Raw genomic sequence first — 18,663 nt, 5'->3', positions numbered from 1 at the left:
GCCCCTGAGACAAGTGTCTGGGAGTCTGTATCCCAGTTGGGCTTGCAGCTTTGAATCAGCCTCTGCCTGCCTGCACTGATGCTTACGGCCATGTCTCTTCACAGGTAGAGGATGGCGGGAAGGCATCCTTGTCGCAGAATATGTGTCCTGGGGACGAGCTGGTGAACATCAACGGGACGCCCTTGTATGGTTCTCGGCAGGAGGCCCTCATCCTCATCAAGGGCTCCTACCGCACCCTCAAGATGATCCTCCGGAGGTGAGAGCTTCGTGGGTCTCCCTTTGGCCTCACATTCTGTTGCCCTTCTCCTCTTCCTCCCTTGTTAAAGTTGAGTAGAGATTCCTGCCTTGCAGGGAGTTGGACTAGATGATCCTCGGGGGTCCCTTCTAACCGTGATTCCATTAGAAGACCTGCAGGTGCTGATGGTGCTCCTTAGAGGGGCTTGAGAAACGCACACCCGAAGAGGTTAGTTGACAGGGATCCTTATCCGATTTGGTGCTTCCTTGTCAGATGTGGGGCTCCTTTGACCAACTTGCTGCTGCCCTCCAGTGGCAGGAATTAGGACCTGCACCTCTTATTTGCAGCCAGCCTAGCGACAGACAAACAACAGGGTGGATGACAGGGCGCCTTGTTTCTTAGGGCTCATCCAGACTTCTGTGCAGCGTTTCTAGGCACAGGACTGTGCTTTAAAGCTCCCTGTCCGAGTTCTTGGAGGTTTTCTGCTACAGTGCTTTCCCCCTGAAAACTCAGCTGTTTGTGGCTGAATCAGAGCAAATGCAATCAGCACAAAATCCAAATTGCAATTCTGCTTTAAAGAGCAGGTTTTTTTGGGGACAGTGGAGGGGCAGAAAAAGAAAAAAGAGCTCAGCATGAACTAGGAAAATGTGGACCTGTGCCAATAAAAACATTTCTTTGACTATGAAAATAAGTGTGGATGTGCCCTTAAAATCACACACCCCTCTCTCACACCTGCTTCTGCAACTGGAGTTCCATAGGACTGGTCCAAAGCAGCCTAGATTTCATTCCCTCCATCCCCCATCAAACACCAACAATTTTTTTAGGAGTTGTAATATTTTTACATAATGATTTAAGGAATCATTAAACCCTTGGATTTCTTTTATGGGGCCAGCCAGGCCGGCCCACCCATGAGGCAAGGTGATGCAACTGCCTCAGGCGGCAGGATCCACTGGAACAGCAAATCCCAATGTTGATCTTTCTTTCCCCTATTGTTCCTGATATAGATCTTCCTTTTCCCCATCTTCCCTCTCTCTTAACTAGTTTCAGAGGCACATGTTTTTCTCTGTGAAAACCTATTTAACGCAGAAAGCATGCTTACTCCATCTTCCATGTGACAGCTCTTTAGAAATTCATAATCTTGGTGGCCCTCCTCCGCACACCTGCCAATATCCTTTTTAAACTCTGGTGTCAGACCTTGACACAGTATTAGTGTGCCAAAACTGGACACAGGACCCCAGGTATGCTCTGACCAAGGGAAAATAGAGTGGTCTTATGATCTGGACACTTGACTTCTGTTGATGCAGCCTAGAAGAGCATTAACCTTTTTGGCTGGCTGCCAATATCCTTTTCAAATTGTGGCCACTGGAACTGGACACAGGACTCCCGGTGTGGTCTGACCAAGGCAGAACAGAGCGGTAGATCTTCCTCCCGAGGCCGATGACCTCACTTTTCCTGCCCTCTGTCACTACTGCTTCCTGCATGGGGTGAGTGGAGGCAAGGCAGGACAAGGAGGCCTGCAGCTGTTTCAGCCAGAGGAGTCGGATTCCCCCTGCAGCCAGGCTAGAGTGGACTGTCTCATCTTGTGGGGCACAGTGGGGGGGGGCAGGAGAGCTCCTCACCTCTAAGACAAAAGGATCCCCTCCTCCCCACCAGGGAATAAGGGGTGGGTGAAGAACTAGCTCAGGAACAAGGAGGGAAGAAAGATCCACATCTTCTGTCCTTGCTATCTTGCCACCTGAGGTGGCCACCTCACCTTGCCTCAAAGTTGGGCCTGCCTGCCTGATGGGCGGACAGATGTTTTCTTCCCCAAGCTGACCTTTTTCCTAGATTCCCGTTGCTCCACAGAGCCAGGAAGCCCCTTTGCTGTTCCTTTGCATCATTTGGGGCCTCCAACATGACCACTGCCTGCTCCACGTGCTCCCTTATCTCCCTGGACATCACTTCCTCACCACTTCCTGGCTGGAAGGGGATGGGAATGGCGTCTGGCTTGGGGAGTGCAGGAGGGGGGCGGCGGCAGGAAACGCCTGCCCAGTAAGAAGCCCCTCCCTCTTGAGTAGGGATGGCTTGCATGTCCCGGCCCCTCAGCTGCTTATTCCCCACAGCTCCCAGCAGCGTGTGGGCTGGAGTCCTGGGGCGCTCCTTTGTCCTGCCAGACACTCGCACAGGTCTCCCCACTGCCCACGAACAGGTGAGTGTTCTGTGCCTGGGGTGCATGGGGCCATCCCATTTGCCACCTCCTTCTGGTGTGCCTGGGGAGTTCCTTGTCTGGAGGAGAGGGGGTGGGACGAATCCTCTCTTCACTGTCTCCTACCCTAACTGGCATGGGAGAAGACACCCTCGCTGCCAGGCCTGCTGTGCTGCTTTCTCTGGGGTCTGCAGGCTCCCACTGGCGAGCCAGCTCAGCTGGCAACTCCCCACAGCATCTGCAGGTAGCGCTGGGAGAGGCTCCTACCTGAAACCCTGGAGAGCCATTGCTGCCGGTCAGTCTGGGTGGTGCTGAGCTGGATGGGGGGAGAAGGGCCTGGCCCTCCCATGAAGGCAGCTGAGGCCATGGGCTCAGGCGGCAGGGTCCACGGGGGGGTCCTGATCTTTTTTTCTCCCACCTTGTTCCTCCCACCTTGTTCCTGTTTCTCCCACCTGATCTTTTTTCCTCCCACCTTGTTCCTGACGCGGATCTTCCCTGGTGTGGGGATACAATTTTTCTATTCGCCTCTGGTGCCAAAATGTCTTGGGCAAGCCCTGGCTCTGCCTATGGGGGCTACCTATGTTCCATTTGGGAAAGCTCCCATCCTGGCATTTTCTGGTGGCTGAACAAGGGTGAGTCACCACCACCCTGTCCCCAAAATGAGATCTTGAGGGTTTGTGTGCTGCAAACTGCAGCTCTTCCCAGGTCGGATGTGTGAAAAGGGGGGGGGGGGGGCTGCTGCAGCTGTATAAGACAAGGGCAAAAGCATGGAAGACTTCCTCCCTCTGAATGACTCCTTCCTTCCCCAACCTTCCCGCTGTGTCTTTTGGGTTTTTTAAAGGAGCTACATCACTTTAGAAGAAAGGAGATTCCAACTAAACATCAGGAGGAACTTTCTGACAGCAAGAGCTGTTTGAGAGTGGGATGGAAGGTGGGGGGGGGGGCTCTCCTTCCTTGGAGGTTTTTAAGCAGAGCTTGGAATGACATCTGTCCGGGATGCTTTAGCTGAGATTCCTGCATTGCAGGGGGTTAGACTAGATGGCCCTTGGGTCCCTTCGAGCTCAACAATTCTTTGATTAAATTGGCTCTTCCAACAGACAGGAAACATCGCTTAGGCATCTTTCTGAACCATCCTCTCCCTCCCACACCCATTATACTCTTGAGAAGCAGCCCTTCCAAAGTTATAGGAATCTCTCCATCCCTAACCTATAGCTCTGCAGGGGGCTACATGGGGGTGGCAGCTAGAAAGGCTCCCAGCTCCCCATCTCTGCATGGCATCCCCCTCCCCCTCCCCCATGCTGCCTGCCAGAACGAGATCTTGCTTAATTCTGGCCAACCTCCAGACCCGCCTCACAGCACATTTTGTATAAATTCTGCAAAGCTGCATGTGGGTTGGCAGTGGGGGGGGGCTGTGCCTTGAGATGGCTTTGGGTATGGGGGAGAAGATACAGGGGTGTTTGAGTGGATGAGGGAAAGATGGAGAGAGAGAGAGAGAGAGAGAGAGAGAGAGAAAGAGAAAGAAGAGTATCTTAGAATCCTAGAATTGTAGAGTCAGAAGGGACCCCAGGAATCTCCAGCCAAGCATCCGTGACACATGGCCATGTAGCCTCTGCTTAAAAACCTCCAAGGAAGGTGAGCCCCCCGCCTCGTGGGAGTCTGTTCCACTGCCAAACAACTCTTGCTGTCAGAAAGGTCTTCCTAAATCCATGGGATCGGGTCCTGTCCTCCAGAGCAGAAGAAAACAAGCCCTTGCAATATCTCCTCTCATATTTCCTCCCAGTCTCCTCATTTCCAGGCTAAACATACCCAGCTCCTTCAAGCGCTCCTTATAAGGCTTAGTTTCCAGACCCTTGATCTTCTTGGCCATTGTCCTCTGTACACCTTCCAGCTTGTCCATATCCTTCTTAAGTGGTGGAGCCCAAAACTGGACACTGGACTCTAGGTGGGGTCTGACCAAGGCAGAATAGATTGAGACTAGGACTTCCTTTGACCTGGACACTCAACTTCTGGAGATGCAGCCTGGAAGAGCCTTAGCTTTCATTGCTGCTGCATCAGTCATGTTAAGCTTCACTCATGTTCAGCTTGTGATCCACCAAGACCCCTAGATCCTTTTCACATGTACTACTGGCCGGCCAGTTGTCCCATTCATGTAGCTGGTTCTTCATGCTGTGTGTGTGTAGCCTGCCCGGCCTTCTGATGGCCCTTAAGGAGGCTTCACAGTAGGAGCTTCTCCTGCGGTGGAGGAGGGGAGGTGTGCCTGCTGTTTTCTCTGGCTCATTTCCTCCCCCTTCGATCTGCTCCACAGGAGGGTTGTGCCTCTCATCAGGCCCCACTCATGGCACCTGGCCAAGCTCTCCGAAGTCCGGACTGAGGCTGACACCACCATGCACTTCCCGGCCGATGCCTTCAACCTCTCCTGGCACTCAGGCTGCGACCCCAGGTGAGTGGCTGCCTGACTAATAATAATAATAATAATAATAATAATAATAATAATAATAATAATAATTTATTTGTACCCCACCCATCTGATTGGGTTGTCTCAGCCACACCGGATGGCTTCCAGCATGTATAAAAACATAGTAAAACATTAGATCTTAAAAAAGCTTCCCTATACAGGGCTGTCTTCAGATGTCTCATAAAAGACATGGGAGGGCATTCCACAGGATGGGCTTGGGCATCTGTCTGGTTTGGCAGCACCTCTCTCCCCATGGCAGCAGGGGGCGGTGGGGCCACCCGGGGCTCTTTCTCTGACCATGGAATTATAATATTGAAGGGTTGGAATGTGACGCACTATCCTTTGTCCAAAGATCACAGGGCAGTTTTCAGGATACAGTGGTGCCTCGCAAGACGAAATTAATTCGTTCCGCACGTTTTTTCTTCTTGCGAGTTTTTCGTCTTGCGATGCACGCTTTCCCATAGGAATGCATTGAAAATCAATTAATGCATTCCTAGGGAAACCGACTTCAGACCAGGTCCGGGGACAGTCTGTCCCCCGACCTCTTCTGAAGGCTGGGGGGGGGGACAAGGGCTTTTCTTCCCACCCCCAGCATTTTAAAAAACCCCGGGACAGCGGAGGACTTCTCCGCTGTCCCGGGACGATTTAAAAGCCCCTGGGAAGGCAGGCAGGGGGGACAAAAGGCTTTGCTCTCCCCTGCCTGCCTTCCCAGGAGAGCGGAGAAACGCAGCACGTTTCTCCGCTGTCCCCGACGGCTTTTGAAGGCAGGCGGGGGGGAGCAAAGAGACCTCTTCTGAAGGCGGGCGGGGGGCGAAACTCTTTGCTCCCCCCCGCCTGCCTTCAAAAGCCGTCGGGGACAGCGGAGAAACGCGCCGCCCGGGGCGATTTTAAACCCGCTGTCCCGGGTTTTTTTAAATGCTGCCGGGCGTCAGCGCTGCCGCCCGGCAGCATTTTAAAATCGCCCCGGACAGCGGAGAAGTCCCCCGCTGTCCCGGGGTTTTTAAAAAACATCTCTGCCCCCCCGCCAGGCTTCGGAGCAGCCTTCCGGAGCCTGGCGGCGGGAGGAGGTCTGAGGACAGTGGGGAAGAGGCGCTGCGCTTCCCCGCTGTCCCGGAGATTTCCCTATGGGCTTTCGTCTTGCGAAGGAAGCCCATAGGGAAATTCGTTTTGCGAAGCGCCTCCGCGACGGAAAACCCTTTCGTCTAGCGGGTTTTCCGTCTTGCGAGGCGTTCGTCTTGCGGGGCACCACTGTAAAGTTGTTGGCCACCAACTCCTGGTAGCCTCAGCCAGGATGGCCAGTGGTCAAGGGCGATGGTCCCTATGGCCACCTGTCATGGATGCTTGAGCTGAGATTCTTGCTTTGCAGGGGGGTGGATTGGATGACCCTCAGGAGTCCATTCCAACTCTACAATTCCATGATTCCATGACTTGTAGTCCAGAAACATCTGGAAAACTGATTCCCATCATCCTCAAATAGGCGGGGGCTGGTCCTTGTCTGGGAACAGAGAGCAGGAGGAGGAGGAGGGTGTGAGTTTGACTGCTCCTTACTAGTTGCACTACCCTGCTGCCACCTCCACACCCACCCACCGCCTGCTCATGGGTTGGGCTCTGGAGTTGCTGCTGGCTGACTGGCTTCTTCCCAGACCTATCCTGGGCCCTGTGGCACAATCATCCTTGCTCGGCCGTGGGACATGGCAGTGGCTTCGTGCAGAAGCTCTCCAGCCTGGCATTTCTTCCACCCCCCCCCCAATGCCTCAGATGCTTGTTTGGTTTGAGCTCATCTCCCTTCAGGAAGGGAGGCGGCTTGGGAGCCGTCCTGGCTGCTAGCAGGGAGGAGGTAATGAGTTGCAGGCCTCTTGTCTGAGTGAAGGGGGCAGGGCTGCCAACGCCCTCCAGCCTGGAGTGGGGAAGAGGGCTGGGTTTTGTCGTTTCTGAATTTTCTGACGTGCTGTCACGGCCTGCCCAAGACATTTTGCCAAAAAACCACACCCATGCTCAGGCATGGTATTGAGGACTCCTAGACTGCCGGTGTTGGGGGACTTCAACATCCATACCAAAACAGTTGGCCCTGCGGTCACTTGGGACTTCATAGTTGCCATGACGACCATGGGGCTGCCCCAACATGTCATTGGGCAGGAAGAGGGTGATCTGAAAGTGGGTGTCATTGACATCCATCCCATGTCATAGTTAGATCACTTCCTTTTTGAAATCTAGGCTTTCAGCACCTTCCCCCCTCTGCCCTTGGAAGCTGATGGATCCAATATATTTCCAGACAGCTCTGGTGAGAGAGTGGGTGGCACTGTGGTCTAAACCACTGAGCCTCTGGGGCTTGCCAATCAGAAGGTTGACGGTTCGAATCCCCACGACGGGGTGAGCTCCTGTTGCTCGGTCCCTGCTCCTGCCAACCTAGCAGTTCAAAAGCACGTCAAAGTGCAAGTAGATAAATAGGTAGCGCTGCAGCGGGAAGGCAAACAGCATTTCCATGCGCTCTGGTCTCCGTCATGGTGTCCCATTGTGCCAGAAGCAGTTTAGTCATGTTTGCGACATGACCCGGAAAGCTGTCTTCCTCGAAACACCAGCTTCTTTGGCCTGAAAGTGAGATGAGTGCTGCAACCCCATAGTTGCCTTTGACTGGACTTAACCATCCAGGGATCCTTTACCTTCTTTACTTATTAGGCAGCTCTGGGGGACTTTCTGGCTGATATGACTGATGTTCCTATCAAAGCCCTGGCTGACTTGTGGAACATCTGGATGACTTTTGGCCCATTGACACAATCACCCCTGAGCACCTTCTCAGTTTGTCTCCTCCCTGGGTGACGGCTGGAACATGAGTGGAGGAAAACTCTAGTAGACTGCAGTTGAACACTGGTGAGGGCTCATCACAAAGCCTACCTACTGGCAGTGAAGGCAGCAAAGAAGGCATACTCTTCTGCTTCCATTGCATCCTCATTATGGTGTCTGGCAGAGCTTTTCTGGGTAGTATGGGGCCTCTTACAGTCTGACACAAAGGAGGTGATGGATCCAATAGTAATTCATTGTGATTTGGTTGCAAAGCATTGGATAAAACGGCTTACATCTGCCAGGATCTTGACACCACTGTTAACAGCAGATGAATCTCGAGGGGTGTCCAGAGCACAGTCTAGTCCTGTTGTGTTGGATGAGTTTCCGTTAGTAAGGCTCAAAGACATGGAGAAGGTGCTAGGATCAGTCAGGGCACTCACTTGCGCTCTGGACCCTTGCTCCTCCTGGCTGACAGAAACTAGCAGGGGAGGGACAGCTGGCTGGGCCAGGGAAGTGGTTAATACCGTCTTGCGAGAGGAGGAGGTGGTCCCTGCCCGCTTCAAGGAGGCAGTGGTGAAAACACTCAGCCAAGAAACCCTCCCTGGAGTTGAAAAAAACTAACTACTGGCTACTTTCCAGTCTCCCCTTCTGGGGCAAGGTTCTTGAGAGGGTGGTCACACACCAGATCTACGTGCTTTTGGAGTAAACCAATTTTCTAGATTCATTTCAATAGAGGGTTTCAGTTGTGGTTTTTTGTTATGTATTTTGTGTTCCCATTTTGTGATTTTATGTTGTGAACCACCCTGTGATCTTCAAGTGAATAAATTTAATAATTAAATAAATGAAGCAGTATGCAAATAATCTTAGAAATGAATAAGAAAGGTTACTGGCAACAGGCACTTTTGTCTACAACCTCCTAATGAGGGATCCCCCCCCCTCTCCCCGCAGTGATCTTCCCTTGCCCTGGAACCCCCTCACTCGCCACTGCAGCACAGACAAGAGCAGCTCCCTTGGGAGCATGGAAAGCTTGGACCAGGGTGGCCAGACATACTACGAGGGCAGCCTCTCTCCCATTGACCAGACCATGTACCAGAACAAGCGGGACTCTGCCTACAGCTCCTTCTCGGCCAGCTCCAACGCCTCCGACTCTGCCCTGCGGCCCGAGGACGGCGGTGTCCCCGAAGGCCTCCCACCAGACCCCCGTTACCTGCAGACCAGTGGCGAAGCTGTGGCAGCGGTGAGCCTGCACACCTCGCCCAGCCGGCCTGCCCCCAGTGCCAGGGCAGCCCCCTGCCTTCAGGACAGTCACTTCCCCAGCTCTACCAGAGCTGTTGTGTCCACCCCTCCCCGGCCGCCAGTGAGGCAGGACAGCCTGCGAGCCTGTAACCTGCCCCCAACCAACACAGAAGGCCGTCGGAAGGACTCCCCTCATCTCAAGGCCCGCTGGACCTCGGACACGCTCCTTTCTGTACGAGGCAGGGACCCCGAGCTGGGCAAGGAGTCGCCCACAGAGCACTACTACTTGCTGAGTTCTCATGCTGACCAGCCCACCCCCATGGAGAAGGAAGCCCAGAGTACCAACTCCCTTCCGGGTGAGCAGAGCAGTGGGGAACATCCCTTGGGCAAGCCTCACACAGGCAGCCAGGACCCCTCTGTGACCAAGCCAGGCAGCCCCGAGGGTGCCTGCCAGCCCCACTGGAAGGCCTGCTGGGCTGGAGCACTGAGCCATCGTCACAGTGCCCCAGAACACCTGCTGGCGGCTCAGCTGCAGGCTCTGCACGTCTCCTGCCCCCAGGAGGGCTCTCACTGGACTGTGTCTCCGCTGCACGGGGAGCAAAGGAGCAACCCAGGTGCCCAGCAGAGTCAGGGCTCCCCCAGAAAGACGCAAAGCCCCCGTTCTGAAAGCAGCTGCTGCCACATGGGGCCAGAGCGACCCAGGAGTGCCTCTGTCGAACTGGCATCCTCCCCGCATCTGCAGCCCACTGGAGATGCCAGCACAGGACTGAAGGAGGCACCCAGCATGGAGGTGGGGCAGGAGGAGGAAGGGAGCATCTTGGGCACCAGGAAGGGGGGCTTGTCTCAGCACCGCTCAGCCCATATGCGCCGGCGCAGCGACCGCTTTGCCACCAACTTGCGGAACGAGATCCAGTGGCGCAAAGCACAGCTGCAAAAGGCGAAGGGCTCCACTCCACTGTTGGAGGAGGGGGAGTCCAACCAGGAGGCAGGGGAGCCCCCCGGCAGCCCCCCTGTCCCTCCTTCCCTGCCCCACTCTCCTCCGCCTCCCATGCCCAAGGGCCGGCCTCCTGGCTTGACCCAGCATAGAGCGCTACTTCCCAGGCGCTGGGGCTCTGAGCTGAGTGTCTTTGCAGCAGACAGTGGTTTCCCCAGCCCCAGGAAGCCCCAGGGAGCTCCTCCACCTGGAGGAAGTCAAGGGGGCCGCTGGAGGTGGTCACCAGAGCGCAAGCTGCAGCCCCACCATCAGAGCCAGCAGGTGGCTGATTCTGGGAGCCCCTTGCCGCCCCCTGAGGACTCTGGCATCCTGCCTTTTGCTGACCGGAGGAAGTTCTTTGAGGAGACAAGCAAGCCACTGTCCTCTGGGGGCTTCAGCTGCCAGAACAACAGGCCAGCGGGGGTACCCCTCCCCAGGATGGTGGACCAGGACTCCTTCCAGCCAGCCAGCTCTGAGCGCAGGGACCAGCGCCGCCACTCTGTGGACCAGCCCTACAGGCTCCTGCAGCCCCCGCCACCCCACACCTACCAAGACTTCCTTCCAGAGGTGCCTGCCTTTTGCAAGCCATTGGCCCAGTGTGAGGAAGACTGTGATCACTGGCGCCCCCTTCCCTGCTCACGTGCTGCCCGGGAAGGCTGTGCTTGCTGCTATGGGGATCGGTGCCCCGCAGCTCATCACAGGAACATGCCGGCAGCATCTGGCCACTGGGCCCACCACTGCCACTCACACGCCTGGAACCGCTGCCGCGGCTGCTGCTGCTGCCCAGCCCAGCCCAAGTTCTTGGAGGAGGGGGGACCGTGGCATGCGAGGAAGACCTTTCTAGCGGTAAGAGGGTGTGGGTGTGGGAGGGGTCTGTTGCAGGACTGATTGCAGAATGATTTGGAAGGGTCTCTGAGGGTAATCTAGTCCAACCCTTGGGAAGGCAGGAATCTCCACTCAGGCATCCATAGCAGATGGCCTTCCAATCTCTCCTTAAAGATCTCCCAAGGGAATCTGTTCCACTATGAAAGGGCTCTTTCTGGCAGAAAGTTCTTCCTGGAGTTTAGTTGCAATCTCCTTTCTTGTAACTTAAAGCCATAGGCTAGTGCCCTCTCCTCGAGCAGGAGAAGATAAGATATAGATACCTCCTCTTTTCCAAGCTAAACATCCCCAGCTCCTTCAAAGGCTCCTCATCAGGCTTGGTTTCCAGACCCTTGACCATCTTGGCTGCCCTTCTCTGCACATTCTCCAGCTAGTCAATATCCTTAAATTGTGGCACCCAGAACTGGACATGGGTCTCTAGGTGGTTTCCCTCCAAGGCAGAATAGAGTGGTACTTTTACCTTAACCCTAACCCTATGATTCTATATGTATGCTTTAGTTGAGATTCCTGCATTTGCAGGGGATTGGATTAGATGACCCTTGGGATCCCTTCCAACTCTATGATTTTATTATATGGACACTGTGCATGTGAAAAGGATATTGGGGTCTTAGAGGACCACAAACTTCATGTGAGTCAACAGCAAATGCAGCAGCAGCAGCAAAAAATAAAATCAAATAAAAATAAAATAAAAGCTAATGCTAGTCTGGGCTGCATCAACAGAGGTCTCATATCAAGGTGAAGGGCAGTCATAGGACTACTCCCTTGGTCAGCCATTCCAAGGAGAGTCTTCATCATTGCCTGGTGGATTCCAGACCTCCCCAAGGGCTGGCTCAAGACATTTTGGCACCCGAGGCAGACCCGAGATTTGGGCCTACCTCTGTTTCAGGGAAGAAGAGAGGGAAGATTGACATCAGGGGGGAAAGTGTGGGGCGAGAAAGTTTGGCTTTGGGATCTGTTGCTCCTGACGATACTGCAGTCCGAGGCAGTTGCCTCACCTTGCTTCATGGGTGGGCTGGCCCTTCGTGCCACCACCCTCAGCCTCTGTTCCTTTTTCCCCAGGACTTTTCCTTGGGTGAGTGGGAGCCTCCAGCACCCAGCAGGAAGACGATGAGCCCGTCCATGAGGTAGGCAGGAGGTGCCTGGGGTGGGCAAGGAACGCTAGATGTTGGTGCCCACAGATGGGTGGGGTGGGGTAGCAGGAGAAACGGCAACGTGGCACAGCATTTCCTGATTCACTTGATGTCCCCAGGTGTCTGTGAGGTGCTCCTGCTGGGGGCCCCTCCTCGCAAGATGCTAGGCCCTTCTCCGTCATCGGCACTCACCCCAAACTGCATGAGGCTCTGAGGCTGGCATAGGCCCACAGAGGGAACTCTTGTAGGCTGGAGCAACAGAAGAGCCATTCCTTCCCACCTCTGCTAAGTCCTGTGTGTTTGCTGCTGGGGCTGGACCCATTCCATCTTGCTCTAGGGAGAGGCGCCACTTCCTCAAGGCACCCTTGGCATTCATCACAACCAAGATCAATGAGGGCCTTTCTTTCAAGGCCCAGCACCACCCACCAGCAACCTCAGGAGGAATGGGAACTGAGCATTGAAACAACCAGAGCCAGGAATGTGGCACAGGAACCAGCTGGGGCAGGGTGGAGAGGGCAAACTGGCCCAACCTTCCTTCTGACTGAAGGGGTTTGCCCCATGGCTGTAGCAACCCAGGAAGGTGGGAGAGAGCAACGCACCCTTGCTGGCCTTTTGGAAGCCCACTTCCTGTCAGAAGCCTCTTCCCGAGATGCTGAGGCAGAACTGGTGTTAACACAAGGGATGGGGTGTGTGTGTGTGGGGGGGGGGTTGTCTTCCCTAGTGCCATTCTGTGGTTCGCCTCAGGAGTCAGAATGCCTTGGCCTGGTTCTGTCTGCAGAGGCTGCTGCCACTCACTTCCAAGTGTCCTGATTTTCCAGGGACAGTCCTGGAATGATGGAAGCCATCCCAGTTTCTGATTTGATCTTGGAATGCCCTTATTTTCCCTTTTCCTTCCCTCCACATCTTGGAGAACAGTTAAAAGTGGTGTCTGTGTGTAGGGGCAAAAACGGAATCCTGTTTATCCTGAAAATAAAATTCCAGCACCAAATGAAGGAAATGGTGAAGCTGTCATACGAAGCCCTTCCTGTAGTTTTGAAGGAAAGTATCAACAATCCACTTCTTCAGCAGCCAGCCATTTCTCAAGAAAGGCATGGTGCATTCATTCCTTTATTGTGAAGAGAGCCTTTCCCTGTCTGCTCAGAAGTATATCCCATTGTATTCAATGTAGGTTCAGCGGGGAGGTTGTAATTTGGCTTAAGGTGACAGATGCAAACTTGCATATGACTTCTGTGGAAGATCAGACGACGGGGAAAAGATGGGGAATAGGATGTCCCTATTTTCGCCAGAGAAATGTTGGTGGGTATGCTGCAGGTTGCTCTTCTTTCACTCTCCTTGCAGTGAACTCGCACAACACAAGGTGGGCTTTGCGAGGGTCAGCCCCTTCTGGACCTGCTCAGAGGCCTCCGAGGCAGAATGGCACCCTTCCTGCCACGCTGGGCCCACTCACAGCCTCTCCTGGGACGGCAAGAGGCCTGGGCGAGCAGCAGAGAACCTGGCCTACAAAGAGGACCCTGCCACCCCTCACAGACACCCCCTGCGCGAAAGGGCCTACTCAGAGAGCCACCTCTGTGCAGAGCAGGGCGGTGCTTCTGGGAGGGAGAGACGAGAAGCCCCTCTGGCCAAGCTGGAGGAGGGGGCCCGGCTGGAGTCTCCCCGGGCAGCCAAGCAAAAGGGCCTGCCCCCTCCACGGCCCCCACCACCAAACTGGGAGAAATACCGCCCCGGCCGTGACTCCCACAGCCATCTGCTTCACCCCAAGGCTGGCCCACACCCTCAGCTGGAAGAAGCCTGTGCCCACGGCCAGAGCAGCAGTGAGGTGGCAAGGCAGCGGTCTCAGAGCCTGCCTCTGGAGCAGCTGCGGGGGGAGGCCGGCCAGCAGCTCAGCCCCAGGCCTCAGGAAGCCCCCCACTCCCCCTACCACTACAACAGTTCGCCACTCCGGACCCCAGAGTGGGCAGTGCCAGATGGGAGCAGCCAGAGTGGGACATCCAGGCAAGTAGTGCATTGCTTTCTGCCTCTTGGGCTCATAGGTTGTGGGCATGGGATGGGGGTGGTGGTCTGTACAGAGGGGCAGGGAAGTAGGGAAGGTGGTTTCAGGAGGGACTAGCTGGGCAGGAGAGAGCAGGATCATACTGACGACTCAAAGGACAGGTGGAGGTTTCTACACAGAGGCTGGATGGCCTCCTGTCCTGGATGCTTTAGCTGAGATTCCTGCCTTGCAGGGGGTTGGACTAGATGGCCCTTGAGTCTGTGCCCCCTTTTAAGCTTAGCCTGAACCCCATCCAGCCTGTAGCAAGAGACTTTACAGTGAGTGGACTTGTTGGGACGGGGGCAGAAAGCAGCAAGAGGGTCAGACTGTGGTGCAGAAGAGGAGGACTCTCATGGCAAGTAACTTCATGTGGGCTAGTAGTGTGGAGTTGTTTTTCCAAAAGGGGGACCTGGTGGCAGGACTTGCCCAACTATGAGGTGGACTGAGACATCTGCCTCAGGTGGCAGCATCTCAAGGGGCAGCTGGAGAAGCAAGGGAATGTGGTGGGGGTCAGCTGCTGATGAGATCTTGTGAAGTTTTGCCACTGCTGCCACTTCTTCTCACATCTCTGAAGCTGCTGTGGGTGACACTCGACCTGACCGCTGCTGGAGAAGTGGTATGTGTGAGATCTCGCAAGAAGTTGCTTCTTCTCCTCACTTCTCCCGTGGCGGGAGGGTGCCCCACCAAAGAAGCAAGAAGAGGCACCAGCTGTGTCTGTGTTCAGGTGAGATTTTGTGGACCTCTCCCAAAATCTTGCCTGAACCCAGAAGCTGTGAGCAGGGGAGGGTGGACCCAGATGTTGCCAGGCTCCAACTCTTATCATCTTGCCATCTTATCAGGAGGTCCAGTTCCACACAATATAGGGATCGGGGCTGTGGGTGCGGGAATTGGCAGGTGGATGGCTGGTGGTTAAGGGCAATAAGTTTAAAAAGAACAAAAAACTATTGTAGTATAAGGTTAATGGTAAGGAATGGAATGTGAATTAGAAATAATCAGGGAAATAATGCAGCAACAAGGAGGACCTTGGACACATCATGAACGGAGTGCAGGAAACCAATTTTCTGAAAATTTGTATTAAATTTGTTTTCATGTGGCTGATTTGGTAAAAATTTGGAAAATCAACAAAAATGACTTAGGGGCATATCTCCTTTGGCATTCCCTCCCCTTAAATATGAGACAGGTGCCATCCCTGAGGTCTTCCCAGCACCCGGGACTTTCCTATTCCAAAAAGCCTCTGCACTGGAATTACTTTAAGGTGTTTTATTGCTTGCTGCCCTGTGCTCCTTCAGTAGCCTCAGCTTTTGTAGCTGGAGTCAGTCCGGGGCCTTCCCTCCCAGGCCAGGAAGAAAAAGGTAGAAAAACCACTGAGCTTGAAGCCATTTAACCTGTCTTTAACCGAGTGTCTGGTGGGTTTTGTGCTTAAAGGCCTGCATGTTCCCCGGAGAAAGCAGCAACACCCAGGCCCCTGTGGGAAAAGGGGAAGGATGGATCAGCCAGCAGGACCCCTGAGCCGGTGTCAGCCAGCCCCTCCTGCCTTGGTGAGTTCTGCTTCCCCTCTGCAGGTATCCCCGCCTCTTGTCTCTCCAGCAATGCTGCCGTCTGAAAGGGCTTCTCTGTCTCTCTCTCTCTTCCCCCTTCACAGCCTCCAAGGAGCTAGAGGGGGTTGAAGGAGATGCCTGCTGCCCAGGTACAGTGGGTTCAGTGCACCCCTTCCGCCTGAACTCAGAAGAGCTGATGAGGGACGTGGCAGGCAGGGACCGCTCCCTGGCTGGAGTGCTCAGCCCCACCCTGGGTCTGGTGATGGCAGCGGAAATGATGGGGGGCCTCTTCTCCCCCAGTGAGGGTGCTGTGTGGCCCCCTCAGGCTGGTGCCGTGGGACTCTCAACCAGGTAGGCATACCAGCTGCAATGGCATCCCCAAAAACTCTTTGTATGTAGGGCAGCAAGATCTGGGGGCCGGGGGGGGGCTATGTGGGCCCTTGGCACAGAGCATCCTTCCCCTGCCAGGAGCCCTCCTGGGCCCACCAGCCTCATCCAGCATAGAATCATAGAATGGTAGAGTTGGAAGGGGCCACGAGGGTCATCTAGTCCAACCTAGTCCAATGAGGAATCTTTTGCCCAACGTGGGGATCGAACCCACGTCCCTGAGATTAAGACCATCTGAGCCGTGGTCAGGAGGGGGTAATGGGAACTGAAGTCCATGAACATCTGGAGGACAACCAGGTGGGGGAAGGATGGCTCTGAGCCTTGAGGAAGGACCAGGGTGTGGGGGACCCACATTCAGACCCCCACTAAGTCGTGCAGCTCCCTTTTTCTCAGTCTGTCCCACCTCACAGGGTTGCCGTGAGGATCAGTTGTGGGAGGGGAAGAAAGTAGCGCAAACCACCATCCAAGGGTAGGATACTAATGTATAGGAAGAGCCTCAGCCTCTGGGTGGGTGTGAGCCTGGGGTCTCCCTGGAGGTGCCCCTCCTGCTGATGCCCCTCTTGGGACACCTCATTGCTGCCTGTGACTCCCACTTATCCCCCACCCCCACCACAGTTGCTGTTTTATTGTAAATATATTGAGAATTCATATAGTAGGATTTGTAGAGTTTGAAGGGGCTTACAATGATACATTGCATATGTATCATTTACAATGATATCAATGCATGATAGAACAAGGGCTTAAGGGCAGCTTATTTTTTATACTGCTGTCAGCCAATAGCTGCATTACTTATAAGATGGTTCTAATTCGTCACCATGACTTTGCTTGTATGCCATTCACACACAATGCTCAAAGTGATTTAACAAGAAGGGAACAGCAATTCAGCAGTAGTTCAGAAGTGGAAACGAAAAGTACACCTGTTGACTACCTGAAAATCTTTAGCCTACCCATTATAAGCATTTATTTAAGTTACAAAATAGTTAAAGAGACCAAACTCTCTCTCTTACACACATGCATGCATGGAGATGAGCAGTACTGCCAGTACCATCCAGACTTCCTTTTGTGCCGTGTTTCTAAGTACAAGTTTGCACGCTAAAGCACCATGTCTGAGCCTTTCTGCCCCGGGCCTTTCCCACAAAAGCCCCCTCTTTCCCGCTGAATTGAAGCAAATGGCAATTCACAGAAACCCCAAATGGCTGTTTGTTCTGATTTGGCATTATAGAGCCAAAGTTGCCCAGCACTTTCTCATGGAAAGTGCCGGGCAAAAGGTAAGTGTGGATGAGCCCTAAGGCCTCATAACGTCTTCCAAAGCTGGAAATTATGCATTGGACAAAGGGCTACCATTGCAGTCCCCTGTTTAGAACCCCAAAGGGCTCCAAAAGCATTCTGCTGACCTCCCTCTTCTGTCTTCTTCCCCTGAAAGATGTTAACTTTTGCAGGTTTTCATGCTCCCCACTTCAACGTGGCATATCCTGCCCTTCCAGTATTTTTCATGTGTAGTGTCTTGCCATCAGTTTTCTGTATACATTGATGCAAAATCTTATTTGTATGCCACCTCTCCATAGTCCAAACCACGCTCAAGGCAGCTCACATTAAAAAACACATAACTACAACATGACATAAGCAATAAATCAGGGGTCGGCAACCTAAGGCCCATGGGCCGGTAGCGGCCCACGAGGCTTGTCTAACCAGCCCATGGCGACCCCTGCCGCCACCCCCCCTTGCTGCCTGCTATTACTGGTGCGGCGCAGCGTGGCACAGGGATTGCCTTCCGGGTTGATGGTGCCTGTGTGCAGGCACACGGGTGCTCCTCCGACCTGAATGTGTGCCGGAAATAGTGTGTGTGCCCGTGGGTGGGACGGAGAAGTGCCCATGTGCATGCACACATGCTATTTCCGGTGCACTTCTGGGTCAGAAGAGCGCCGGAAATAGCATGTGCACACGTGCACGGGTGCTCCTCTGACCTGGAAGAGCAAGCATGCGCACACATTCTGGTCCATCCTCCGATGGATGGAGCATCGACCTGCCCATCCTTCGATAAGGTTGCCGACCTCTGCAATAAATGAAACACCAAAAAATGGTTGTGTATTGTGTAATGATTGAACACCATCCACATATATCAGAACAAGCTCTAAAATAAAAACACAGGAAATTAGTATCAACCACAGCAACAACACACCCCAACAAAACTCCCAAACATTACCTCAGCCCAGGAGTCTTTTCGGCAGCCTCAGCTTTTGTAGCTGGAGTCAGTCTAGACACCACCTTTCCAGGCCAGGTGGGAAAGACCTGCAAGGCAGGAGCAGGTTTTCCAAGACTCACAGCCAAGATGGTCACGTGAAGGCAGACAGTGTTGACTTGGCCTCCTCTCCATTTTGGAGCCATCCCTCCCACAATGCTCTTTGTTGGTATAGGCAACCCAGCCAACCTGTCTCCCCAACCTGTGGAGGAGCTGCCAGCCCCACCTCCTCCTGCTCTGCCTACTATAACCTGTCAGCCGGCAAGGCTGAGCTACTGAACAAGATGAAGGAGTTGCCTGAGGGGGCTGGAGCCAGTTCGGAGGAGGAAGAGGTGGACCATGACTTGGCCAGGAAGAAGGTGAGCAGGTGGGAGGTGGGCTTTTCCACTTCAGTTTCCAGGCCCTGCACAGCTGCTTGGGGATTAGTGGGCAGACTTGTCCAGCTCTTTGAGTCAAACTTAGCCCCAGTGAGTGGCTCCTGTATTTTGGGGGGTGGGGTGGGGGCTGGAAAAGTCGAGTTGGGAACTTGGACCATCACTGTTCATCATTAGGACAGTGTGTGCTTGCTGCGAAACAATTGCAGTTCTGCACAA

General features: G+C 54.1%; 1 protein-coding gene across 4 annotated transcripts in view; it reads left to right on the top strand.

Annotated features, from left to right (window-relative positions):
* SHROOM4 (shroom family member 4) overlaps positions 1–18,663 on the top strand; it is a 39,731-nt gene that overhangs the window by 16,786 nt on the left and 4,282 nt on the right. The window contains exons 2-9 of one of the 4 annotated variants that reach the window (XM_077922503.1): positions 105–256; positions 4,726–4,860; positions 8,605–10,711; positions 11,807–11,871; positions 13,216–13,869; positions 15,332–15,444; positions 15,549–15,795; positions 18,246–18,429. In XM_077922503.1, coding sequence (XP_077778629.1) covers positions 105–256; positions 4,726–4,860; positions 8,605–10,711; positions 11,807–11,871; positions 13,216–13,869; positions 15,332–15,444; positions 15,549–15,795; positions 18,246–18,429 — 3,657 coding nt within the window. Of the gene's footprint in view, positions 1–104; positions 257–361; positions 464–2,307; positions 2,424–4,725; positions 4,861–8,604; positions 10,712–11,806; positions 11,872–13,215; positions 13,870–15,331; positions 15,445–15,548; positions 15,796–18,245; positions 18,430–18,663 lie in introns of those variants that run through there. The other 3 variants (XM_077922506.1, XM_077922505.1, XM_077922504.1) reach the window with 3 other exon arrangements.

This window comes from Podarcis muralis, chromosome Z (genome assembly GCF_964188315.1).
Source record: "Podarcis muralis chromosome Z, rPodMur119.hap1.1, whole genome shotgun sequence".
Classification (NCBI taxonomy): Eukaryota; Metazoa; Chordata; class Lepidosauria; order Squamata; family Lacertidae; genus Podarcis; species Podarcis muralis.
The sequence above is the reverse complement of the archived record's forward strand: the minus strand, read 5'-3'. Positions and strand labels throughout refer to the sequence as shown.